Here is a 26,385-nt window from a genome sequence, read left to right as displayed (position 1 = left end):
CCCCCTATGGTGGCACGTTTGTAGCAATGTTAAGAGATTTGTGGGTGAGTGATGCCGTTTTTAACAGAATTTTGTCTTTAGTGGAGAGCCAGTTGTTCTGTTGGCTAATTCCTGTAATATGTTCTCTTCTAGAGATGCCCAGGGCTGCTCTGAGAGCGTTGTTCTGGGGAGTTTGTATCTTGCTGGTGGTGGCCTTGGGCAATCCCAGGTAGAGGGCGTTACAGTAGTCTAGGCGGGCCAATGAGGGCTCTAGCGAGTGTAAGGCAGCTAGTGTCCGACAGAAATGGTTTGGCTGCGCGGATTAATTTGCATGTGTATGCCGTGGAGGATGCTAGGAAACTTTTCTGATGGACGCTGAAAGGAAAGAAAGGATGCCAAGAGTACCTCCGTTAATGAGAGAGGAAGAGATGGGGAGAGTACAGAGACCATGAGGGGAACCCAAAGTTCTGGAGCGCGAGTGAAGAAGAGGTTGTTGGTGAGGTAAGCCTGGAAGAGGCATTCACATAGGTGCCAGCAGTGGGCAGGTCAGGGTTGGAGGACTGGAGATCCTTCTTAAATATTTTCATCGCAGTCTTTGACAGAGAGGTATGATAGGTGATAGTGAAGCAGTTGGAGAAGATGGGGATGATTGAGAGCACCATGAGGAGATTGGGGGGGGTGGGATGTGGGGGGTGAATTAAATGCAGAGCACAAACCAGTTAGCCGCAGGGCAATGCAACTATCAGGCCAGGAGTGAGAGGATGAGGTAAAAGTTACCACTTAAAGCAGAGGGGCGTGAACATTGGAGGCGAGAGCTGGAACAGTAAGACAAGAGATAGGGATTGGTGGAGTGGGGGTGGGGGGGTTATAAAACTAAGACAGCACTAATGGCAGGAGTATACAGCTTTGACTTTCAGAAAGACAAGGGAAAAAAGCAAACCTTTTAGAACACAGCCAGCATTTAGCGGGTAGGCCGATTCGAAATTCCTATGGCAAGTAAAAAGCCGTTTAATTGGTGTCAAACTCTGTAATAATTGTAACTGCGAGCAACTACCATTGAAGTAATGGCCTTTGAAAAGTATTAAGAATTCCTGTGTGTGTTGGTTAAGTGAATTAAGTATTTTTCCGCCTTTCTTTGTAAATATAATGTATATTTTAATATAACATTTTATGTGCAAGTGTTTTTGGACTATTGTACTAACTGTGTTCAGTGTACTTCAATACAGCTCGCATCTTCCTCCTATGATAAGCCTGGCTGCTCTGCCATTCTACCAAGATTCTTTCGGTAGTAGAATGAGTTGGGGCCTGTATGTCAAGGGATCGTTTTATGAAGTCTTACTGCAAGTGGACTTTAGGAAAACAGGAACACTGCACAGAGTGTGATGTGTGCTGCAAATGTGAAACACAGATGCCTTTTAAGGGTAGGGAATAAAGCAAGAGTCCATAATATAAGGTAAAAAACACAAAGACAAAGTCCCCTTGGTTAGAGTAGAGCATGTAAGAATGAATGAGTGGAAAAAGCTCCCCTTTTTCAGGAGAACAAGAAAAACGTCCACATGTCCAGCAACAAGTCCAGCAACATTTTTTGTTGAGTGAGTTATTGCATGTATTCCTAAGAACCTAACTGTGACTGTGTGTGTGTGTGTGTGTATATATATATATATATATATATATTTTATAATTGAGTTTTGTGTAATATCACCTGCTTGTTTCATTTCCTAGTGTGTGTTTTGGGATCAAAATAAGTATATAGTATTTCTGTGCTTGCATGTCTAAATTGAATTATTGGGCGTTTCACTGTGTGGACCAATTGTTGACCCCTGGCCCCACTCATTGTCCTGAGGATATCCTAGACTGCTCTCCGTGCTTACCTTGATTGCATTTTGGCTTAACTCTCACTATAACTAAGGTGGCCACCTACAATCTGTCCATCAGGCCAGATTCTAGAAATCCTGCTCAAAAAGCATGACGTTGCGTGTGGGTGGTAAATGTGTTGTGGATGAGGTTCTGTGGGTTAAGGGTATCTGGGAGTGAGATCAGGACTGGGTGTTTGTGTGCATGTGGGTTAAGGTCTGGATGGGAAGGGGTGTGCATGCGTATGGTACAATACACATGATGAAGGCTTTCTTGGGATTAATGAAACATGGGTTTAGACCTCTTCAAGGTCCTAACGGGATCGCACATGAATTACACTGGTCTTTGATTATACTTGGCTTCTGACACCTGGTTGGGAGCATGAAGCCACAACTGCTCTGCCATTGCAACCCTTCTGTTGTTGTGATCTGTCTTGTAATTGACACCCTGTTTTACCCTTAGAATGGATGGTCTCACACTACTCACCAGAGAGCTCTTGCAAAATCTCACTAACAGCAATCTTTTATGGAGCGAAATGATATTCTGCATGGGACAGTCGAGACAACCAGATATTGTAGGAAAATATGGATTGTACAGGGGCTCTCATGTTGCACTGAGGCCCTGCCCGCAGCCTTTGGTGGTCTCCCACAATACCCATCGTTCTAGGCTTAGTGAGGTTGCTTGGGATGGTCGTTGCTAAATTGCATGCATTTGGGCCCCCCTGTTGCAGGACCTTTGTCCTGTTTGTTTTGTATTGTGTGCCTAATAAATGATTTCTATTTTCTTCTATCTCTTCCTACAAATGTCAGCTGCACAATGTTTGTGTTTTGAGTTATGTTTTGGCATCGAAGAATTAGACTATTTCTGTATGACGCTTACTGTGCTGTATTACACCATGTGTTAGGGAGATTTATAATTTTTATGCCTCATCCCCTCTCCTAGTGAGACCCCCAGTATTTTTGCTGGACTTCTGGACCTTTTTCTTTCAATCCTGAATGGGTGGAGCCTTTTTCCACTCACTCATTCATTCTAGAGGGCTCTGTCTTTTGGAACTGTATTCCATCTGTAGTATGGAGTATGTCTGCTCCATAGCTCTTAAAGACATCTGTGTTTTTTCCACAGCTCCCTATGGGCAGTGTTGCTGGGCACCCTTGGGATCCTTCTTTAAGATTATTTGTGTATATCCTTCAATAACTACACTTCTTAAGGATGGAGAGCTACTTGGCGTCCCTCCCAAAACTCAGTCTGTGATTGGCACACACCACCCTCAGTTGAGTGCCACAGGGATATCTAGTACCTCCCCTTCTCTCTACTGCTGTTACTTTTTAATCAAATAGACAATCTCCTAGTTATGGCTGTTGGCAGTGGGCGTTTTCTACCAACTAGTGTGTAATGTTTATACCGCAGGCTATGTCCATAGCCTCGGTAGCGCACAATGGGGGCACCCAAGTACCAACTTGGGGCCGCCCTTCTTTTCTACCTTTCTGGGAGGGGGTAGGTGTGTCTGTGACCATGGGTTTCCCCGCCTAGATTCCAGAGTGTCTGGGCAGGCAGGAAGTGGAGGAGTCGTCTTCCACCCCTTTGTCTGGCTGTCCTGATTGGACAAACTCTCCTTTCTGTAAAATGTTGAGAGAGATTGCAGAGGAGTGTGTGCTGGGACTTTATAAAAGGTGCGGCTTCTGGAGTGAAAAGCAAGTCGACCACTGGAAGCTAAAGTTACTGAAGAAGACGACAACCAGCTGTTAGGCAGAATCCTGTGCAGTTCCCTTAGGGAGCACTAGGAGATTAAGACTACAGGTATGAGAAATAAATCCCCTTTGGTATCCGTCTGTACCACAAAGACTTAGCTGTGGCTAAGCAGTCAGACTTAGCTCAAGAGGGAGATGAGCAGTATTCAGGTTTTACACAATAGGGCTACAGTACTATGATACAAGGAAACACTGACCAAAGCTTTGTATTAAAAAGAATATATATATTTATTTACACACTTCTAGTCCAATACATTAATCACAGTCAATAAAGCAAGTTAAAATAAGTCAAGAAAAATATACACAACTCCCTAGTTAAATTGTAGACCAGTTTGAGCAAGAGTGAAAACCAAACACAAATGGCACTCTAGCAATTTCTCACAAGGGAGGGAAAGCACACGTTATGCATAAATATCTTCTTACACACCCTAGCAACACTTCCCATAAGTCTGTGAACAAGTTTAAGCAAGGCAGTACTTTAGCATAGAGAATACTTAAATGAACACCGAGCAAAATGGCACTTCACAAGTTTTAAAAGTGGGACGAAAAAAGGGGGTTATAAGAATTAGGTGCATCAACACAGTTCTAGTTGAGAAGCAATCTAAAGAAGGCAGTTCTAACAAATTCAGCCAGAGTCAATAGGCCTGTGCCAGAGTCGGTGGTACAGGACAAGGGCCCAGGAGCAAAATGTTCTTGCAGTCAAGTCTTGGGTTGACGATTCGAAAAGGTGGATGCAGCAGGTGAAAGACAAAGTTGGAGGATAGGGGCGGCCAACCCAACAGGTAGGTAAAGGATTTAAAACACCTTTAGCACTACCACGAGAACAGGGGGGCCTGGCGGAACAATGTACCTTAAAATGAAGAGGCTCCTGCGGTGGCGGTTGTTCCTGGTAGTTCCTGCAGTTCAGGGGATCCAGCAGAGGGAAGAGAGGCTCTCGTCATGGAGGAAGGTTCGAGTTACTGCACTCCCCAGGGATGAAACCAGCCGTGGTGCTACTCAACAAATAAAAGGTACGCTCCTTTAAATCGCGGTCCGGGTGGACGGGGTGCCTGGCTATCCGGTCTCGGAGTACGGGGTACTGGCGATTCGACCAGGGCAGGTCCAGGAAGGCGATTGACAAACTGGTTGGCCCCATCAGCTCAATGGAAGAAGGCTCTTGCAAGTGAAGATCTTCTCTCGTCGTGTGGAGAAAAGTGGTGAAACACTGCAGAAGGCTTCACCAGTGGTTCAGTCGTTGCAGATGTCTTTGGCTTCTCTCCTCTTCGACGACTTAGTTCCAGTGGCGACGTCTTGTTCTTCCAGTCCTCAGGACCCTGCTTTTATGCAAAAGATCCCCATTCATACAGCCTAGCTGTCACTCACACAGTGGAGTGGTCTTCTTGGCGGGAGACCCTCCAGCCTATCAGGGCAGAGTGCGAACAAAGGATCCCCGGCCTGGGTTAGGAGTTTAGAGAAAGACAGGAGAAAGAATGTATATTAAAGTTCTGGCAAATGAAACCTACCGGAGTAAAGTTAATAATAAAATAAACCAGCAGTACGTTAGAGGATGTCAGTAAAAGTGGTAGCCTCGAACAATGGGAAAATCCCATAGGGAAATGTTTGCGGTCGAATATTTTTGGTAGTTACCACTGCCACCAGCTGAAACCTTTGAGAGGGACTGTACAGTACCCTCTCGAAAATGAACACCAGGGAAAAACTATTACACCTTTCCAGTACCTCCATAGTAAGATGGGGTGTTATGGTTTAGTTCATAAAAATTGACTAGTAAAGTCAATGGGGACTTTACATGCCCTGGGAGACAGTAGTCGGTCCCAGGGTATGGAGTCTGTTTGGGGGTCACTATGACACCCCTGTGTCACGGCACTGAGGGTGCTGTGTAACACATGTGTATAAAGATGGTCCCTATGAGTGTGAGATAAACCCCATAGACATTAAACACAAAGAAATAGCCTAGAACACACATAGCAAATATGCCTAAGAGTGGGAAAAAAGAGTCAAACTCTTAGCAGGAGGAAAAAACAAACCCTTCAAACCCAGCAAAGCTGCTGGGGGGGACTATAGGTAAGGGACATTAGCCATAGAGTGAGAATTCTCACTAGCACTAGCCACTCCTGCAGACCCTTTGCAACACTGTGAATCCAACACTGCTGTCCTGACCAAGTTTTCTGTGTGAAGAGGACTCTTCCTTCCCTTTGGCTGGAGGGAACAACCAGTCCCAAGACTAACTTTGAATTGAGCCATCTCCTGAGGTCCTAGGAGTTTCCAGCGCTGCAGTACCCCCAAAACCAGGAGACCAGCTGCCCATTTAGAGTGCATCTTTGTGGAAAGGGTGAATCCCTCCAAAACTTTGCTGGACTCGGAAGGACACTCCAGAGATCCGATCCAACTCGCCCAGACCCCCTCATCAGAGTGTAGGACTGCAGGTAGCAAAGATTGACCGGACGAACTGTGTCCTTTGTTGGTGCTGCAGGAAAGGCGCCAAAACCGCAGAGTGAACCAAGAAGTTTCTGAAAGTCGTACCCCAGGTCCTCCCTCAAGACTGCCGCTGAGAGATCCCGTCCATTGTCCTGCCTTCAGTCATTAAACCAAGGAATCTGGAGGTCGGGTTCAGAGCTGCAACATTACGGAGCATCCAGCACAAACATTTTCTTCTAAACTAAGGTACTGTGAGGAAAAGAGTACTGCTTACCTAATTCCAAGAAGTCACTCCAGAGTGTTGGAGTGTACATAGGTGTCCAGGGTCACCCCCTATTACCGTCGACTCAAGTCGCTGCGTGTGTCCCTTCATCTCAAGTTCTTCTACAGGTCTCCCTTGTCAGTTGTTAACTCGCTGCTTCTATAACACTAGAAGAAATCCTCTGGAACTCTTCGTATTCTGCTGCGCGTCAAGGCTTTGAGCCCTCTCCAAACTGCCTTTAGCTAGGGTTGCATTTTTGGACTTAAGATTTGCTGTGCGAAGAAACCCTCTCTAGAACTTTGAACCAGGCTAATGTTACACTAACTAATAATTTTCCTCCTTTAAAGTGACTTTACTGTATGTTTGCAGAGTAAATATTGGTGCATGTAATAACCGATAACGCGATATTCTTTTCCCTTTCTAACGTTGCTACAAATGTAATCTCAAACCAACACAAAAGTGAAGGTGTCCTTTGAAGTGTATTCTCAAGCATTCCAAAGTGTTCTTTTTTTGAAAATATGTTTTTATTGACATTTTGTGGGTTATTACTACAAACGTTGCATCAGAGAAACAAACATTACATTTTAAAAAGAAAAAGGAACATTCCTACCAATAGCCCTTTTTACCCCCCCCCCCCCCCCCCCCCCCCCCCCCCCCTAGCCGTATGGTCAAAGTAGAGTCTGAATTCGACACTGCGGAGTCCAATACACATTCACAGAGCACAGGCGTTAAGCACATCTTGCACATTTGTCCTTGGGCTCAACCCTACAAGGCCCCCTTGTGGGGGGGAGAGAACATGTCCCAATCAGTGGGTGTCTATGGGGTCCCCACCTGAACATTATCGCTCTGTCCAAGGGGTGGAGCCGGGCCCGTCCTGAGGGCTGGACCCCTCACGCATTGCTCTCGTATCTCTCAAAGAACGGAAGCCAAAGTTCTCCGATGTTAGTTCTGGATTCATCAAGGACATGCGTGAGGAACTCCATATCATAGATCGCTCGGACCTTGGCTACCCATTCCTTTTCCTGTGGCATGCTTGGATTTTTCCATTTTTGGGCCAGGCAACTCCTGGCCGCCACAAGCATGACCTGGAGCATGTGGCCCTGGGTGTCCTCCTGGTCGTCCCCGACCTCGATCCCAAAGAGGAGCAGCCAGGGACATAGGGGTCTGTCTATCCCATCCACTCCCTTGATCCAGGATAGGACCTCTCCCCAATACATCTGTACCCTGGGGCACGACCACCACATGTGTATGTAATCTCCAGTGGTGTTGCGACATTTCCAGCAGTGTGGGTCATAGCCCGGGAGCATTCTGGATAATCTCTGGGGGGGATAGTGCCACCTGTGTAGAACCTTTAATGCCTGGTGTCTATATTGGAGGGATGTGGTTGAGTGATGAGCTCGGATACACATCTTGGACCATCTCCTATCATCTATTGCATTTCCCAGGTCTCTTTCCCATTGCGTTCGTGCCGGGGGGGGGTCCCTTGGAATTGAAAACAGGAGGAGTCTGTACAACCGGGCTATCACCCCCCTGGAGCCCCGGGTGGAGATGATTGTTTTCTCAAAGTCCGTGAGGTCTCTCCTAAGAGTGTCCCCCCATGAAGGTTCTGAAAGAACTCCCTTAAGCTGAAGGTAGCGGAATGGGGACAGTTTACCCAGACCTAGCGCCTCCTCGAGGTCTGGAAGGGGCATGAAGGATCCCCCCACCCATAGATGGCAGGCCCTAACCAGGCCCGCCTCGTACCAACTCTGGTATGCCGCTGGTTCTGCTATTTTGGCCAGGAATGGAGGTGCCCAGATGCAACTCAGCGGTGAGGGCCAAGTCGTGAGCCACCTGAAATAACTCCCCTCCTTCCAGATCGACCAGAGGACCCCCAGTACTGGGTGTTCGTGTACCCTCTTCGGAATGCGTGTTCTTGGGACCCATAACTGCTCATCAATCGTGACTGGGGCGAGAAGTCTATTGTCCAGGGCCACCCACTGTTTCTCCGTCCCTGGGTTAAAATGGTCAACCAAGATCCTTAGCTGAGATGCCCTGTAGTATGCATCGAAATCGGGGAACCCCACTCCTCCATCCTCCTTCGGTCTTGTCAAGACATCGTAAGATATTCTATGTTTCTTGCCCGCCCAGAGGAATCTAAGCAGTACTCGCTTCATTGAGTTAAGAAAGGGCCTCGGCACCTGGGTGGGGAGCATTTGGAAAAGGAATAGAAATTTAGGGAGTATTACCATCTTAATCAGGTTGAGCCGAGCCATCCATGAGAACCCCGCCGCCGCCCACCTCTCTATCTCTCTTCACCGCTGTCCATAGTGGGGTAAAGTTACGCTCAAAGAGGTCGCCCGGGGTAGATGGAATTTGGATCCCCAAGTATCGGAACCCCTCTCTCTGCATTTGGAAGGGGAGACTTTGTACATATTGTACCTCAGGTTCCGGCAACTGGCCCCCCACGAAGGCCACAGACTTATTTAAGTTGACCTTATACCCAGAGAGGTTGCCATAGCGCGTCAGGGCCTGAAGTACATGAGGGATCGTCCGTGATGGCTTAGTGATATACAGGAGGACGTCATCTGCGAACAAACTAATCTTACAGTGGGAGTCGCCCAGTTGGACCCCTGTGATAGTTTCGTTCTTGAGTACTGAGATTGCCCAGGGTTCCATGACTAGGGCGTATATCAGGGGGGACAGTGGGCATCCCTGTCTTGTACCCCGCCCCAGGGGGAAAGGTTCCGATTTCGTCCCGTTGGCTACTACCCTGGTTGTTGGGGAGGAGTACAGTGCCGCCAGCCAGCCCATCCACCTCTGGCCCATCCCCACCGCCGAGAGGACCTCCCCCATGAACTCCCAGCTCACCCTGTCGAAGGCCTTCTCTGCGTCTAAGGATAGGAGCAGGGCTCCTTCGCTCCGGATCTCCCTCGAGTACAGCACATGGAGAGTCTTACGCATGCTGTCCGAGGCTTGTCTATTGAGTATAAAACCCGCCTGGTCGGGGTGGACTAGTCGAGGAAGGCACCTCTCTAGGCGGGAGGCCAGAATCCTAGTGAATATCTTGGCATCAAGATTTAGGAGGGAGATGGGCCTATAGGAGCCACATTCCCTCAGGTCCTTCCCTGGCTTCGGAATAACCGTGATTAGGGCCTGGAGGAAGGAGGGCGGGAGCGTCCCCTCATTGCGAATTTGGTTAAAGAGCTTGGCCAGGGGCTCCACCAGCGAGGGTGCGAACTGTTTATAGAAGTCGGCTGTGTAGCCATCTCCCCCCGGGGCCTTGCCCACCCTCAGCCTTTTGATGGCTGCCTCGACCTCGTCGACAGTTATGTCAGATTCTAGTTCCTGTAATTCCACCTCGGATAGGTGGGGCGGGGGGTATTCCTCCAAATATGCCCTCATCTCCTCTGGTGATGTTCCCTCCTGTTTTGTGTACAGTTCCTTATAATAATCTGCGAAGGAGCCCACGACCTCCGCCTTATTGTTAAGCATGGAACCCTCCCGGCCTCGAATGGGACCAACCCTCCTCTCCAGTCGGCATCCCCTGGCTCTGCGAGCCAGCAGCGTTCCCACCCTGTCTCCCCTCTCGTAGTACCTGTCGTGTGTATCTCAGCTTCTTAACCACCTCTCCTATGAGAACCGTATGTAGGGCCTGTCTCTTCTCCCTCATTTCCGTTAAGATGGATTCCCTGTCTGTCCCCTCCCGATTGAGCCTACTCCGCAGGGTTCCAAGGTCTGCCCGTATCCTGGCTTCGATGAGCCCTCTTTCCCGTTTGCGTCTGGCTCCCTCTGCTATGAGGAGGCCGCGAAAGGTGGCCTTTGCCGCCTCCCACACCGTCGACATGTCTGTTTCCCCATTGTCGTTAGTTTCAAAGTATGCCGCCATTTCGCCTTTCAGGAAGTCCCTAAAGACTGGGTCTCTGAGAAGCAAATCATTGCACCTCCAGTGTGATGACCGGGGGGAGACGGGGAGAGACCAGCGTGCCACCAGAAGCTCGTGGTCGGACCAGGTTATTGCCTCAACTCGTGGGTCTGTGGCTACTCCGCCGCCCTCTCTGGAGATCAGGAGCAGGTCAATTCTGGTGTATGTAAAGTGTGGGGGGGAGAAAAATGTGTAGCCCCCCGGTTCTGGGTGGGCTGTTCGCCAGACGTCCTCCCAATAGTGTTCCCTCTGGAGAGTCCGGAGCGAGATGTTATCCCTAGATGTCGCCTTGGGTTCAACCCCTCGGGCCGTCCACCAGTCCAGTTTGGGGTCCATTACAAGATTAAAATCACCCCCAAGGATCATGGCCCCTTCCGCCCATTCATCGATCGTCCCCATGATTTGGGTGAGGAATCCAATCTGGCCGGAGTTGGGTGCATAAAGAGTGGCCAGGGTGATGCGTTCGCCCTCGTGGGTGCCCTTAATTGCCAGGAACCGCCCCCCATAGCCCCTCTTGGTTTCAATATTGGAGAGGTGGAACGCTTTATTCAAGAGGATCCCTACCCCCTCCTTCTTTGAGCTTCTGTGGGAGGCCCAGTAGTTGGATCCGATGTCCCTTCCCTTTATGGGTGATTCCTTGCCCTGTCTATAGTGAGTTTCTTGGAGGAAGAGTACCATTAGTTGTTGTTTGCGAAACATGTTACTCGTCAGTGATCTCTTGTTCTGTGAGTTGAGACCCTTGACATTGAGTGTGCCTATCTTGCCCTCAACCATTGTCGTGTGGGGAAACCCCTTCTATTTGTCCTGTGTCGCAGTGTTGCCCTGTGGTCTGTTTCTGCGTTATGAACCCTAGTTTGACTCGGCTATTCCCCCCTCCCATCCCCTGTGTCCCCCACCCAACTTCCCCCTCCCTGTCCTCCCCCCTCCCTCCCCCCCCTTCCCTACTCCCTTTCATTGTAAGGCGTCCGTCCACGCCCCCCAACAGGTGTCGGGGTTGGTCAACGAACCACCAAGGACTCTTACCCCAGCCCCGGGTATTTCTTTTGTTAGGGATCCCCATCTCTTATTTTTCCCCAATTTGTGTCGACCCCAACCATTGCCTCGATGTGGGCGGTCGGGACGGGAACCAACGAACTCCCCCGCCCCCCCGCCCACCCCAAGGTTCAAACTTAGCCCCTCATCGGGGAAAACACAACCAAAACATTAACATTGCCTTCAACTGTTTCCCGCCCCTCAATCCGGCGGTTTAAACCTCGCGCCAACGCGGCGCCCGGCCTCGGCCCCTTGCAGCCCGGCCTTCGTATCCAGCTCCGCCAAGGCTCAGAGCACAGGAGCATCGGTAGGGTTCCTCAACCCCCCGGAGAGTGGTATAGTCATGGATTCGGGCGGTCCTCAGAAGCCGTTGGCGGATGTCTCGTTTTCTGAAATTTACGAGTGCCTTTGACCTTTGACTTGCCGCTGAGCTTACCCGGACCAACCGGGCCTCTGGAGGGGTCTCTGGCGCCACCCTCCCCGCCGCCCGAGGGAGCGGGCAGGTCACCAAGCAGGTCGTCCGTGGCCCTCTGGATGTCCTCCCCCGAGGCCAAGTGATATTTCTCTCCCTGCCATTCGAACGATAGGGAGAAGGGGTGGCCCCAGCGGTATCTGACCCCCTTCCCCTGTAGCCATTTTGTGAGGGCACCGCATTTCTTCCTCATTAGAAGGGTGAGGGCTGAGAGGTCCTGGAAGATTGACACCCTGGAATCTCCGTATTGGATATTGCCTAGGTTCTTTGCCTTCTCGAGGATCCTGGCTTTATCTTTGTAGTGATGCAACCGAGCCAACACCGAACGCGGGCCTCTGCCTCCTCCGCCCGCCCGGTGGACCCTGTCAAATTTGATCTCGTCTCCAGCATTATCACCCAAGACAATTCTTATGATGTCCAGTACTTTGCCCTCCAGACCTTGTGTGGTCTCACCCTCGGATTCCACCAGCCCAAAAATGCGCAAATTGTTCCTCCTTTCTCTGTTCTCCATATCGTCCACTTTGAACCGAAGTTCCTCCTCCCGCCGTAGCATGTCCTGAAATCTGACCTCCATCTGGGTCTCGAGAAGCGCCGTGGAGAGCTGGTTGTTCTCGACCCCTTCCATCCGGTCCTCGAGGGTGGTGACTTTGGTGGTAAGGTCAGCCAATTTAGCCCCCATGTCCGTTCTCATCCCGCGTATTTCCTCCAGGATTGTCTGGATATTGTTCTGTATCGCCCCCAGGTCGGGGGGGGGGGGTAGAGGCACTCCCTGCCGCCATTTCGCCTTCAGGAGCCGCGAATTGGTATTTGGCGAGGGTCTCCCTCCAGCTCATGGGAAGAGCACTCTGGTGGGTGATGCGGCCTGTCTATTCCACCGTTTCGTGAGAGGGCGCCGTGTGTAGTTCGTAGCCCCGTGGGTGGGGCGGGTGAGCTCCTGGTGGGCGGGGGTCCCCCCGTTGATGATCCCGAAAGACACCGGTTTTGTGTGTGGAGCGGGACCCGGTCGAGACGCCGGAGGTCTGGTGTCTATGTGGTCCCTTGGTATGCCTCCCAGGGTATGTGCGCGGCGTCGTGCTCTGGTGGAGTGCTCACCACCTTTTGCCGTGGATCTCCCCACCCGGGGTCCTCCCGGAATTCACTGGCGTAGTGGCGGGTCCCGTTTGTCCCCCCGTCGTGGGGTTCCAAGGCCGGAGTTCATGGGGGTGTCAAGGGTTGTTGCCCCACGTCGTGTCCCTGGAGGGGATTGAGGTCGAGAGGGGGGGGGGTCGCTCCTGCGTCGCCCCTCTATGTCCTGGGTATGCTGGGGGCGCTCTCACCTTTCGCGCCGGGCCGACGCGCCACACTACGGGTCCCGGCCTCGGATTATCTCCTCGCTGGTCCCGCGTCCAGTCCCCGTCTCGGCTTTTCGCGCTCTCTGCGTCTCCCCTTCTCCCGATCCGGCGCGGCCGCCGCGGCCTGCAGTCGAGTCCCACGCCGCGGTGTGGGGGGAGGGGCCAGCGGCTCCCTCGGATGGCCGAACTCGGCGAAGCCTTCACGGCCGAGGGTCGGAGTTGGACCCAGCTGGGGGCCGAGGGTTCCTACGGTCTCGTGGGGGGGTCTCGAGATGAGTGGGGGCCCCACTCCACTGCGTTATCAGCGATTACCCGGGGCTGGGTACGGAGCTCTCAGCTCAGGCAGCCATGTTGCCTGCGCCCCCTGGTGGCCTATTCCAAAGTGTTCTAATGTAAATGTCTGAAGTGTTTAAAGTGATGCTGATGTGTATATATAATATATCATTTATTTAAATTATAAGTGTAAGAGTTTCTTTGGTGTGCATGTCGAACTAAGCTTCAGTGTACAGCTAAAGTCTTCTCTTAAGATACGCCTGACTGCTCTGCCACTCTTACAAAGGTCCTGAGTTAGTACAGACTGATACTAAGAGTTGGAGATCTATAAACCACTGGGATACCTTACTAAAGTCTTAACTACCAGTAGGACTTTAGGAAAGCTCCCCTAACACCATGCAACTGACTTTTCTGCCAAATCTTTTATTGAAAATTAATTCTGTTTTGCTTCTTTCAAACCGATTTTATATTGGCTCACTAACTTAGGCTGACAACTCAAATACATTGCAATCATTTGTTATGGCCAGCATAAACTGTATACCATCCAGCTCCTGTAGAGAAACAAGAATGTTTGACTGTGCTTCTTGATAAAATTACCTCTTTTCTTAACTCTTCATCCAGATGGACTTGTGTTGACTCATTTACCAGATGGGCCTACTGCACACTTTAAAATGAGCAGTGTTCGCCTGCGCAAAGAGATTAAGGTGAGTTTGTAGATATTGGTCACGGCACATGGGTCTTTAAAAGTACAGAAGCACTTTGGCCAGGCAAGGTAAATTTACATTGAAGCATTTCATTTTCGTTTATTTGTATTTTGGTACACGCTTTCCATGTTAATGCTTGCAGGCATGTTCTTCACTGTTACTACATATTGAAAATAGCACAAGCTTTAGTAGCAATTAATATTTACTAGACCTGTTTCATGAATGACTTTCTCCAACTTTGGTATAGCCAGACCTCACCAAAGCTATCTCAAAGGTTTTAATTTCATCCCTGTTCCTTTCACCTCAAGTTTGTGTTGGTCATTGCATTGAATTGACTCTGTTACTCCTAAAACAGTTTTAAAAATGAAGTAGTTGGAAGGTTTGAAGGCAGGCCAGGCAAGAGCAGGAACATGTATAAATAAAAAAGGAAAGTACCAGATCTGTTTACAAACATAGAAATGACATCCTCCTGTGGCAGTTTATGGTAAACCTGAAATTCTAAAAAACGCGCTGATTCTTTTTTAATAAAATCGCAACTTTTTTTTGTTTGGTTTCTTGGCAGTTCTGCTGAAAGCCCTCTTCCAATAACTTAATTACTCCAACTTACCCACTGTTGGGTAAGCATTTGTAGAGTCCAACTGGTGTCTGACTTTACAAGACTTATCTCTGGGTATTAGGTAACCCACCTTTTAATATAAGCCTGTACTACACAAGTTGGTAGAGTGACTGAGTAGCTAGGTTTATCTTAAAAGGGGGTGATGTGAGCAGTAGAGCTGTACAATGAAATTAGTAAATGCAGGTATTTTAAGTAAACACTTACCCACTTAGTTATAATATATGTATTTATATATACACAGTTACTAATGATAACATTCATCCCAAAGTTAGGATTCAACAAGAGCAATAGACTACATGAGTGAACATTTCTTAAGCTAAACGTATTCCAGCACACTGAGTGACGTAATTTGAGGTTGCTGGGTACGAATTGGTGTAGTATCGCTGTGTGAGACTACACAACACTTATCTGCTTGGTATTAAGTAACCCACCTTTTGGTATCAGTCTGTACTGCACAAGTTGGTAGTGTGACTGAGTAGCCAGGCCTATCTCAAGGGGTGTAAATGTGAGCTGTAGCAATGAAATTCGTATTTACAAATAACCAAGTAACACTTACACTCAAGGTTTCAGTTATAAATAGTTATTTAACATCAATTTTAAATAACCTCTCTGTAAAAGGGCAAGATGTGTAACAATCAAATATACTTTAAAAATACTTTTCCAGAAATTGCGTATGTTGGGGGATACTCTTTGGATATGCTTTACACCCGGGGGTGACTTCATTCACAAGGACAGTACGATATGATATGGCATTTACAATGTGCCTATACGCAAGTGTTTCAAGGCGCAACGAGGCAAGGGGGTGGGGGGGAGAGGGAAGACAGACAGCGATCCTCCTATGCCAGGTATCATTCAGATTGTGCAAGTGCATGGGAAGGGGGAGGGACAGTGCAGTACATGGGATAATAGAATAAATAATAATAAGTAAAGTGCAGACATCAGGTGTCAAGTGCTGGTAGTAGGACTGTAGGGATACAGAAACAGTCCGCAAGTGAGTGGGTTGCCAGGGAGGGCAGTGCAGGTGTGCGTCTGGCGAGGGAGGAGACCTTGGCCCGAGAGCAGAGGGTGGCCAGGTAGCCAATGCAGTATCAGTTACAGCCAGGAGTTATCAGGGAAGAGGAAGAGAAAAAGCAGAAGCAAAGAGAAAGGTTTTGAGGTGCTTCCAGAACCAGAGATGGTTCTCAAGTTTCAGGGAGGCAGTTCCAGAGGGAGGCCCCAGCATACACCACCAACTCATTCTTTGGAGAAGCAACTGACCCTGAGGGAGTTGGAGGCGGATGAACGATGGGCTCGAGAAGGAAGATATTTGGGAAGAGAGAGCTGAAGGTATTGAGGCCCCAGAAGGCCTTGTGGACAACAGAGTGTTTTGAACTTAATCCTTGCAGCCACTGGAAGCCAATGGAGAGATTTGAGACCTGGCGAGATACGATCCCTGGGCTTGAGGCCAAGGACAAGTCTCGCAGTCCTGTTCTGGATGAGTTGCAGAGGGCGGAGAGTAGAAGCAGCAAGATTTAGAAAGAGGCTATTGCAATAGTCCAGCCTAGAGAGAAGCAGAGCTCTGGAGACAGCGGGCTTCTGGGGGAAGGAGAGGAAAGGAAGAATACCTCTGAGGTGCAGCTGGCAGGGACTTCTTGGAGACGTCCGAGATGTGAGGAAAGCAGGAGAGTGGAATCGAAGTTGACCCCGAGGTTTTTAGCCTCACTGGTGGGCGCAGGAGGAGGGCCAAGAGAGCCCGGCCAGAGGGTGACGGGAAAGGAGGGAGCAGGTGTGCTGATGAGGAGAATCTCCGTCTTACTGGCATTAAGGCAGAGCCCATTGGCGGCACACCACTCCTGGATGGCAGACAGTCAGAGATGAGAGGGAGTAGATGTGGCTGAGGATAGCCTGAAAATGTGCGAAGTGTTATCCGCATAGCACTGGATATTAGGGCACAGCGTCGCAATGCGGTGGCCAAGAAGTGCCAGGTATTGGTTGAAGAGCCAGGGAGAGAGGTTGGACCCCTGGTGAACACCACAGGTAGAGATAGCGGAGAGGAAGGACCCAAGTTGAACCTGGGAGGGTCGATCGGAGAGGAAAGAAGTCAACCACACCAGGGCCTGACCGGCGATACCAAGGTTATCACGGAGACAGTTGAGCAGAATGGCATGGTTGACTGTGTCAAATGCAGAAGAGAGATCTGGTAAGATGACACAGGGGGTGTTGGAATCAAGGTTAGAGAGCAGGTCTTCACAGATGTTCAGGAGAGCAGTTTCTGTGCTTCTAGTGGCTCTGAACCCAGACTGATGGTCATGGAGACCACCAACCGATTAAGTGTGATGATTGAGCTGGGAGATGGCCAGCTTTTCCAAGAGCTTGCCCAGGAAAGGGGTGATGGAGATTGGGTGATAGTTAGCAGAGCAGGACGGGTCGGCAGAGGGTTTAAGAAGTGTGCACAAGGGAGTGCTTCAGGGGCGAAGGGAAGACTCCAGTGGCAAAGGAGTGGTTGCAAAAGTCGGCCAGAGCAGAAGCCAGGGAGTCAATGTGGTCCTTGATGGTTTTTGAGGAACAGGGATGAACCTGTTTAGACAAGACTTTCATTGATCGAACCTGTCTAGAAACCTCGTCTGAGGAGAGTAGGGGAAAAGCAGAGGAGGGAGGAGGGATGGCTGAAGAGGGGGCCAATGGAAGAGCAGGGCGTAGAGGGAGGAGGGGCAGAGGAAGAGAGAGAGGGAGAACAGGATGTCCTGAGTTTTAGAGATGAAATGAGAAGCCAGTGCCGTGCAGATGGCCCTGGAGGGGGCAGGAGAGGTAGAGACTGTGGCAGGATTGGCCAGTTCCTTCCAGATTTTAAAGAGGTCAGCCAAGTTGTTAGATGCCAGAGAGATGCGGGTTTGGATGTGAGCGCTCTTCTTGGTGAGGACAGAGAGCCGGTATTGTCTTTAGTTTGTTGGAGGATGCACCAGAAGCACACCATTTCCTCTCAGCCACCCTGCAGTTCCGTTTGAGGGTTTACAAGATCTGAATCGTACCAGGAGTTACTTGGCTTTGGGCTTCAGTTGGATACTCATGACAGGGGCAAGAACATCAAGAGTATCAGATATAGCGGAATGGAGCATGGAAAGGGCTGTCAGGGTGCGAGTCAGTCAAAGGGGTGGGGGGTGGCTGAGATAGTGGCGTTGAAAGCCTCAACTGAAATGCGCTTCATGGGTCGGATGACCGAGAAGGTGGGTGGCAGTGCTGGAGTTGGCTTGGCCAGAGGGGTGGAGAGGGTGAGCTGGGAGGAAAGGAGAAAGTGATCACTCCAGGAGAGAGGAGTGGTCAGAGAGATAGAAAGGGGAAGGTCTGAGGAGATCAGAACATCCAGAGTGTGCCCCGCAGCGCGAGTCGGGCCAGAGGGGACAATAGAGAGTGAGAGGGAGTCGCAAAGGTCGCGAAAGAGTCCAGTGGAAGGACAGCAGTGGTCTAAGTGGGCGGGAGCAGTCGGGAGCGGTGCTCCTATACTTCTTTTAAATAGGTTTTACCGTTCCTATACTTTTATTTTAAAAAGAAACTGTTCCGGAACGGTTTCGTTTTAAAATAAAGGTGTAGAAACACATTGAAACTTGCACTTTCAGTGCACTGCACTGGATGTTCCCTTAAACATCAGGCGCATGTGTTTTGGGGTTTGTATTGTGCATGGGAGGGGGTTAATCAATGGGCTTTGTGGGGAGCGATGCAGGCCAGTAGGGAACATGGTTCCACTACTTCTTTTTGTACACTTAGACCACTGACAGACAGGAAACATCCAGGTGGATGTTTAAGTCTCCAAGAAGGAGAAGTTGAGTGGTGGAGACCGGGAGGGAAGAGGAGAGGTCAGCCCACTCAGAGAGGAAGGAGGAGATCTGACCAGGTGGCCGATAGATAGTAGCCACAGTAAGGGAATGGCTAGGAGAGGGAGAAAGAGCCTGCATACGAGGCATTCGAAAGAGTAGGCCTGTGTAGGAATGATAGAGGCAGGAATCCACTCTGGGAAGACCAGGCTACACCACCTCTGGACCAGTTGGACCTGGGAGCGAAGAGGATCTTTTAACCGTCTGGGAGGAGAGTGTCAAAGCTCGTGACTGAGCTGGCCATGAACCATGTATCGGTGAGATCAAGGACATCAAGATCAAGCTCCTCCAGTAGGCGGCAGATGTCAGAGGAATGTTTGACAGCTGAGCGAGAGTGGAGAGTGGCAATATGGAGAGGGTTGCCATTCTTGAAAGAGTTTGGGGAGGGGTACAAATCAGAGGTGTACGCCCTGCGGAGATGTAGAAGAAGCCAGAGTGGGGGCAGAAAGGGAAGGAGGAGAGGGCAAGGTAGCCAAGGGGGAGGCAGCAGCGGGAGACTAGGAAGCCAAGGAGGAGGGAGAGGGGACAGCAGGAGAAGAAGGGAAATTGATGAGGCGCGAGAAGCGTCTATCGAAGAGAAGGTAGGCCTGAGGGCCTTGGACCAGGATGGTACCATTCATATAGACCTTAATGATGACCTTGGAGGAGTGGAAGAAGGCCAGGAGGGCCTCCCACTGGGTGCCACCATTAATGGCAGAGGAGGAAAAGGGAGAGAGCACCAAGACCATATGTAGGGTCACTAGGTCTGGTGAGAGAACGACAAAGAGGCTGTCAGTGACAGTTTGCCTGGAGAAGGCACTGGTATAGGTATCAGCGATAGGGAGGCCTGGGTTGTAGACCAGGATGTCCTTTTTAAACTTCTTCCTACCAGATTTAGTGAGGAGAGCAGGATAGTCGATCAAAAAGCAGTTGGAGAAGAGAGACGGAGAGCACCATAGAGTAGGTAGAAAGAAAAGAGAAGGGGAAGGGAAGGCGAAAAAGCTACGGATGGACACGGGGCAGGTTGCAAGCAGACGAGACAGAGGTGAGACAAGTTAAAATTGGAAAGACGACACACTCAAGATACTCGGATAATGAGACTATCAATTGCCATTTTAAACAGGATAATAAACCTAAATTTGAGAATCCTGAAGAGGGTTTAACAATGCAATTTTGACATTGCATTTATGGCATTTATTTAGCACTTTCCAGATTCTTAGGTTGCAGAAAGTATAGGTTAAAGGAAGGAAACAAAGGTTAAACAGGTTCTCAATATATGCAACGACAACTAAATCTTCCATAGACAAGCCTTTCCCAGTAAAAACAGTCTAAAACCAGTTCACACCTATGAGGGACCAAGATATCAAAGTCAATGGACTAGAAGTCAGAGCCAGGACAGCCAAAGTCAATTGGAGCACAGTTGATCGCGCTGGGGCACTTCTTAGATGAGCGGTCTTGCACAAGAGTTTTTGTAAAAATCACTTGTAGGGTCACAAGCTGTTAAGCCTGTGAAAAGCAGAGTTGGAATCAACTCTAAGGTAAGCCACTGCAAGTCTCAACTGAGAAAAGCACATCTCAAAAAGACACTGGGGTAAGTACCCCAAGCCTAAACAGTACCTCTGGTTTGAAGAAGAGTGGTCCAGCTGGATTCTGTCCTGTTGCAGCGGTGCAGACCCTGGGTTTCCTGAGCCTCAGTTGTGGGGAGAAGAGGGAGGACGTCTGGATGGCTCCTGCGGCAGCAATTTGGAGGTTGTCTGCAGCTACGGGCTCTTTTCGGATCACCAGCACTTCGTGGTTTCAGCGCTCGGTAAACAGCATCACTGTGTATCTCGGCTACCGTTTGGGCTTCATTCTGGTGAGATGACTCTAGCTCTGGTCGTCCTGCTTCTGGAGAGTCTTTAGGAGACTCCTAGAACTTCTTGCCGGTGTGCAGACGCTGCACTCTACTACGGATTTCTCAACCCCTGGCACTCGGTTCTTGCAGCAGTGAAGAAGTAAGGCCAATCAGGGAAGATGGTCCAGTGGAGTTCGTCTCAGGGGTTAGTTGGTCCAACTAAACCAAGTGAAGAAGTCGTCCCTTACATAGCTTTTGTCAATCAGAAAAAGGAGTTTCGGCACAGCATCATGGTCCTACTGGGCAATTCAAAGGTCCAGGAGGATGCAGCAAGCTTCGTCCACGGATTGTTTGTCGGGTGTTTCTCCCAGTGGTCGACTATGCCTCTAGACCCAAAACCCATGCCTTTTTAAGCAGGTTTCTCCCATTCATTCACAGCGTTGGCCATCAATCACACCAGGACAGGTTGCATTCAGGCATTCCTAGAGACCAAGGACAGGACAGGGGAGTTTCGGGAACCTCCCTCACATCCTGCCTTTCCAGACACACTAGAGCCAGAGGCGGATTTCAGGGCTGAAGCTCGCCAAAGGCAAAGCAAACAAAGGGCTCAACTTGGCTTTGAGGCACAGAGTAAATCCCAAGAAAGACCTCACAAACAGAAAATGGTGAAAAAAGACGACCGGGCCATGGTCACCCATGGGTGCTGTACTGCAGCTGAGGATTCAGCCTGCGGTAGAAAAGCACAATGGTAGGAACATTTAAACCACTGCCACCAGCCATTTAAAGTAGTGAGGGGTAACATAATATTTTTGCATGAGAATGTAGGATAAGAGGCTACAATGTAACCCCCCAGCACTCCAAAATGGTGTGTGCTGGACCTACAAAGAGAAGTTAAGTAAAGTCAATTTCCGTTTGCTGTTCTTGGGAACAGTAGTTCTCAAAAGAAGTTATTTAAACCGTATGAGAAATCTAAAGGATTTCAATGTGACCCTGCACTGAAGGTGCTGTTTGTCACCATACAAAAAGTAGATGCCTAGCGGGTCAAACACATGTGAGGGTGAGCACAAGGTCTCACTCACTCCAGGTTTAAAATGAAGTCCTAAAGTCCAGCAAAAGATCTGGGGGGGGGGTCTCCAAGGTTCAAGGGAATTAGCACAGAAATGAGAATTCTCCCCAACACTAGTCCCTCCCAGACTAAGTGACACGAGGACTTAATCCACTACTGGGTGAATCTCCTATTCCAGTTGGCCATACTTTATGGAGAGTCCATCATTTTGGTGATTACACCCTGACCTATGTTCTATGGTAAAATCAAACCCTTGAAGGCAGATTGACCAACTCAACTATTTTGGATGTTCTCCCTTCATCTGCATTAACCATCTCAAGGGTTGGTGATCTGTCTGAATAATGAAAGTAGAACCATACAAGTATGGCCTAAACTCCTTTGGAGACCACACAATGGCAAACATTCACGTTATATGGTTGCCTACCTTGTCTCACGGTCCTTCAGCTTCCTGCCGATGAAGAAGATAGTGTGTTCCCTGCTGCACCTATCCCTGTGTTAGAAGCATCTGTTTGTACAATGAAGGATTGGTTGTAGTCGGGAGCTCTGTTGTAAGATTTTCATAGTAATTGTATTGTATTTGGTTATTTATATAGCGCTCTTTCCCCACTTGTGTGGCCTCAATGTGCCTTTCTCTTGGTTGAACGCCCTTGGTGACCGTAGTTGATGTGGTTGGAGATTTTAGGGAGTTTAGGGGATGCATGTGTGCATGTTGCCGTTCTAAGACTTGTGTGGCTGGCAAAGCTCCACTAAGCAGCCCAAGAGAGGTCAGAAACTTGTGGGCGCTGTTGAGGGTTGGATATAGATTGCTATTGTTGAGAGCGCCTGTGTGGCCAGCTATTCCTGGTTCCTTTCGGGTGGTGGTCGCTGTATGCTAGTGGAAGAGGTGTTGAGGTACGTCAGGTGTTTGTACGGCTATGTGCGAACTAGGCCGGATGTGCTTAGCCGTAGCCTTGTTCTATCGTGCATGGCTGCTTGGCCGTGCCTGCGGCTTGTCTGCACACTAGTGGTGTGAGATATACATACGATGGGCTGAGATATTGCTCTGCTGGTGTGATAGTTGTCCAGGTCTATAGTTGAGAATCCTATACCGATAGGCCTAGCTTTCATGTGGTAGCCAGTATCTGCGTATATTAAACGAGGATGGAGGCTGAATCTAGGTTTGGGAGTCCTGTATAATGGGAGAAAGGCCTATGTTTCACAGTGCAGTAGGTTTAGACATATGGTAAACAGAAATGGAGGCCACGGGTAGACTTCAGAAACCTGCCCCATAGGGGAGAGACGTCCAGGCATCCCAACGCAGTAGGCTTCGTCATACAGAACACAGTGATGGATGCTACATCTGTACTCAAACCCTGTGCAGTGAGTGGAAAACCTTGCCCAGTTATCGGAAAAAGCAGAGGTCCTTATCATACAATGCTTTACCTATATTTGAGAATCCTGCATGGTGATGGGGGGGTTGGGGGGCTAGGCTTCTCAAGGCGAATGGGGGTGATGGTGGTGGTGGTGGTGGTGGTGTTTTGAGTGGGTGTGTTGATAGTGGGACAGGTGTGCCACAACGAAAGCTGCTAGCTTACCTGGGGTACCAGTCGGCTGGCAGGGAGGATGAGAGATGTTATGGTGTGTCAGATGAAACCGCTGCGAGAGCGGCCAGCCCCTGGGTTGCGATTGTCGGGAGGAGTGTGTTATGTGTGGGTTGATCGTGAGGTCTGTTGCAACAAGGCCACTGGCTTACCTGGTGTACTAATCGGCTAGCAGTTATATTTGAGTAATATGTGGTATTGTCAGATGAGACCGCTGCAGGGTAAAATTAAAAAGTCCTAAAGTCAAGCAAAAGAGCTTGCGGGTCTCCAAGGTTGAAGGGAATTAGCACAGAAATGAGAATTCTCCCCAACACCTGGGCACCGGCATAGAGGATCCAAGGGCAGGAGAGTGCGAATACACTCGGGTTTCTCACCAGGCTTATAGTAAGAGTTGGGGACCTGTATGCCAAGGGATTGTTGAGCCCCCTAACGTACAGTACAGGAATTGTCATGAAGGTAATTTTCTAGTTTTCTTGAACCTCTGGATGATCAATGAGCATAGATTTGGATGCCATAACTTTATTTCGAGGGGATTGGGTCCTCCGACGTATTCCATATCTATGACAGGTAATGTCCACAGCTGTGCTGCTTTGGAAAATCTTCGCCCATAGCCACAGTTCTGTTTTTTCCGCGAACGTATTCGCTTCGTGAATCTCGGTACGCCTCGACTCTTGGAGTTTGCTGTTTTCTTCTCGGTTTGTTGAACCTGTTCGGTTTTTTGTAAAGTCCTGTTCGTGGCGATGTCTACTTCGTCTTCAACCCCGCGTCCGGGCTTCGAGAAATGAGGGGACTGGGGTTCCAAGATGTCGGTAGCAGACTCACACTACGCATGCCTCTGGTGCCTCGGGGAGGCCCACGATATGGACGACTGTCGATTGCCAGTCGCTCACGGCAAAGGCCTTGCGGGAACGCAAGAAGAAGCTGTCGGTAGGTCGGGTGTCTAAGCCCCAGAAGTCGAGGTCTGCAGGGCTTTCGACGGATGACTCGAGAGGCGACTCTCCGCGTCATCGTCGGAAGTCCAGTGAGTCTCCTTCCAGGAGTCGGTCTCACCACTCCTCCGCCTCTTCGAGGCATTCCCGGAAGCGCCGGCATCGGTCGCCGTGCCCGTCCTCTTCCGAGGATTCCGCCCGTCGGCGGGTCGCTTATCCCTCCATGCAAGTGACACCGGAGGAATGGGTTTCCTTCGGGAAGCAGATGCTAGCGATTCTTGAATCGCAGGGCACCGGTCCGTCCGCGCCTCCGAGTGGGGTCGGTCGGCACCGGTCGAGAGACGCCACTCGTACGCCTTCGGACTCGGGTGGGCGGCACAGCTCGCGGGAGAGATCTAGCTCGGACAAGGGTAGCCGTTCTCGCCATGCCCGTTTCAGGTCCCGGTCCTCGACGCGGTTGAGACCGTGTGATCCTGTGCCGTCTTCGAAGAAGACGATGCCTGTGGCGCCGAGGTCATCGACGATTTCTCTCGAGACTCCGCCTCCGAGGGGGTCGTCTGTGCCTAGGTCGTCCAGAGACAAGCTCGGAGCTCTGGCTTCGAGGCCTGTGTCGACACCGTCGATGCTGGCGGCGCTGCAGCTGACGTCGCCGCTGATTCGCTCAACATCAACAATGTTTCTGTCGACGCCAGCGCCGACTCGTTCGATGCCTTTCGAGGCAGTGGTGTCGGAGGGGCCCTGTGGCACGGGGTTAGCTCCTAGAAAGGCTCTGGCTAAGGTCAGGCACAGCTTTGGTCCCCAGATGTCTTCCTCTCCCCGCCTGGAGTACATTTCAGAGGGTGATGAAGGCTCTGACGGCTTAGTTCCGGTTACGGTACCAGATGAGCTTATCTCGGGCCATAGCCAGTTTGATGACCTAAGGCAGTCACTGCATGATGCCAGTGGACTGGACACCTCTCCGGAGGTGGAGTTTTGTAGGCCGGAGCCTGGCACTCATGCCGATTCTTCATATCGGCGCCTTATGTCTCGGGTCAACGTGTACTTGGGTTGGTCGGCTCCCCCAGGGGAGTTCGTTCAGGATGATCTCACGGACATCCTTGATCTTGGTCCATCCACTGACCCGGTATTGCCGTTTCATATGGCTCTGCAGAGAAGGGTGGCGGCGGCTTGGACTGCTCCGGAGAGTCTCCCGGCAGTGGACAAGTCTTTGTCGCGAAAATACCGTCCAGCCAGTAGCGACCCCTGCTACTTGTCCAGGCACCCCACTCCGGAGAGTTTGGTGGTGCAGGCGGCAAAGCAGGCGTCGTATCCTACCATCCCTCCGGATAGGGACGACGTTTTGACGGCTGGGCGAAGAAAGTGTTTCTTCAGGGGGTATGGCGCTTCAGGCGGCCAACTCCATATGTGCCTTGTCTCATTTCACACACACTCTGTGGAACTGTGTTGCATTAGCGGCTGAACGTATTCCCGAAGGACGAACGGGATGGTTTCCTTGCTATGGTTCAGGATGGCAAGGATGCCATGTGTGAGGCCGTTCAGTCGGGTTGGACATGGCTGATTGTGTCAGCCGGTCCATGGCGGCGAGCACCGTTAATACATAGGTTTGCGTGGTTGCGGAAGTCTGGGTTCGCTCCTGATGTGCAGTCCCGGCTCCTCAACATGCCCTTTGACGGTGAACATCTTTTTGGCTGACGAGAGCCTTGAGAGGTTGCAGACCTCCAAAGCTGCAGTTAAGTCGTTGGGCGCTGCAGTTCGACAACCTCCGCCTTTTCGTCCTAGGGGACAGCAATGGAGGGGAGGTTCCTTTCGCTATAACTCGTACTTCAGTAAAGCGAGAGGAGCTCGCAGTCAAAGAGGCCACCGTAAGAGTGCCAGAGGTGGAAACAAGGGTACTCGAGGTGCCAAGGCCGCTCGGGCAGTTTCCTCTTTGCCCTCAGGCAACGCTGCACCCGCTACCACTCAGTCATGAGACCAGGTCCGATGTTCGCCGGTTGGGGCAAGGCTGGCGCAGCATCTTGTAGAGTGGCGAGCCATCACTTCAGATGTGTGGTTTCTGGAGATCATAACCCACGGCTACTGTCTTCCTTTTCGGCAGAGGCCTCACGACAAGCCACCTGGGAACCTCTCTTTGAAGAGTCGGATCCGCTCCTCCTTGCGCAGGAAATTCAAGCCCTGCTGGAGAAAGGCGCCATAGAACTGGTGCCTGTAGCGGAGAGGAACAAGGGATGGTATTCCCCTTATTTTTTGATTTCGAAGAAAGACAGGGGATTGAGACCCATCATGGACTTGCGCGTTCTGAACAAACTCCTCAGGAAGGACAAGTTCAAGATGGTTACTCTCCCTCAAGTCCTCCAGGCCCTTCAACTTCAGGACTGGTTGGTGTCTCTGGACCTCAAGGACGCTTACTTCCATGTGCCGATCCATCCCAAGCACAAGAAGTACCTGAGGTTCGCGGTTGGCGACTCGCCGATTGACCTCCGCCCCAAGGGTTTTCACCAAGCTCATGGTGGTGGTGGCAGCACATCTCAGGAAAGGGGGATTCACGTCTAACCCTAGCTG

General features: G+C 50.3%; 1 protein-coding gene across 1 annotated transcript in view; it reads left to right on the top strand.

The window, feature by feature from the left end:
- Positions 1-26,385, top strand: part of RPF1 (ribosome production factor 1 homolog) — a 231,025-nt gene that overhangs the window by 171,452 nt on the left and 33,188 nt on the right. The window contains exon 6 of the mRNA XM_069641594.1: positions 13,892-13,974. Within this exon, the coding sequence (XP_069497695.1) occupies positions 13,892-13,974 (83 nt within the window). The remainder of the gene's footprint in view (positions 1-13,891; positions 13,975-26,385) is intronic.

The sequence above is a fragment of the Ambystoma mexicanum genome, chromosome 1q, assembly GCF_040938575.1.
Source record: "Ambystoma mexicanum isolate Mex_15411 chromosome 1q, UKY_AmexF1_1, whole genome shotgun sequence".
Lineage (NCBI taxonomy): Eukaryota > Metazoa > Chordata > Amphibia > Caudata > Ambystomatidae > Ambystoma > Ambystoma mexicanum.
Note: the sequence above shows the minus strand (reverse complement) of the source record. Positions and strands in the feature narration are given on the sequence as shown.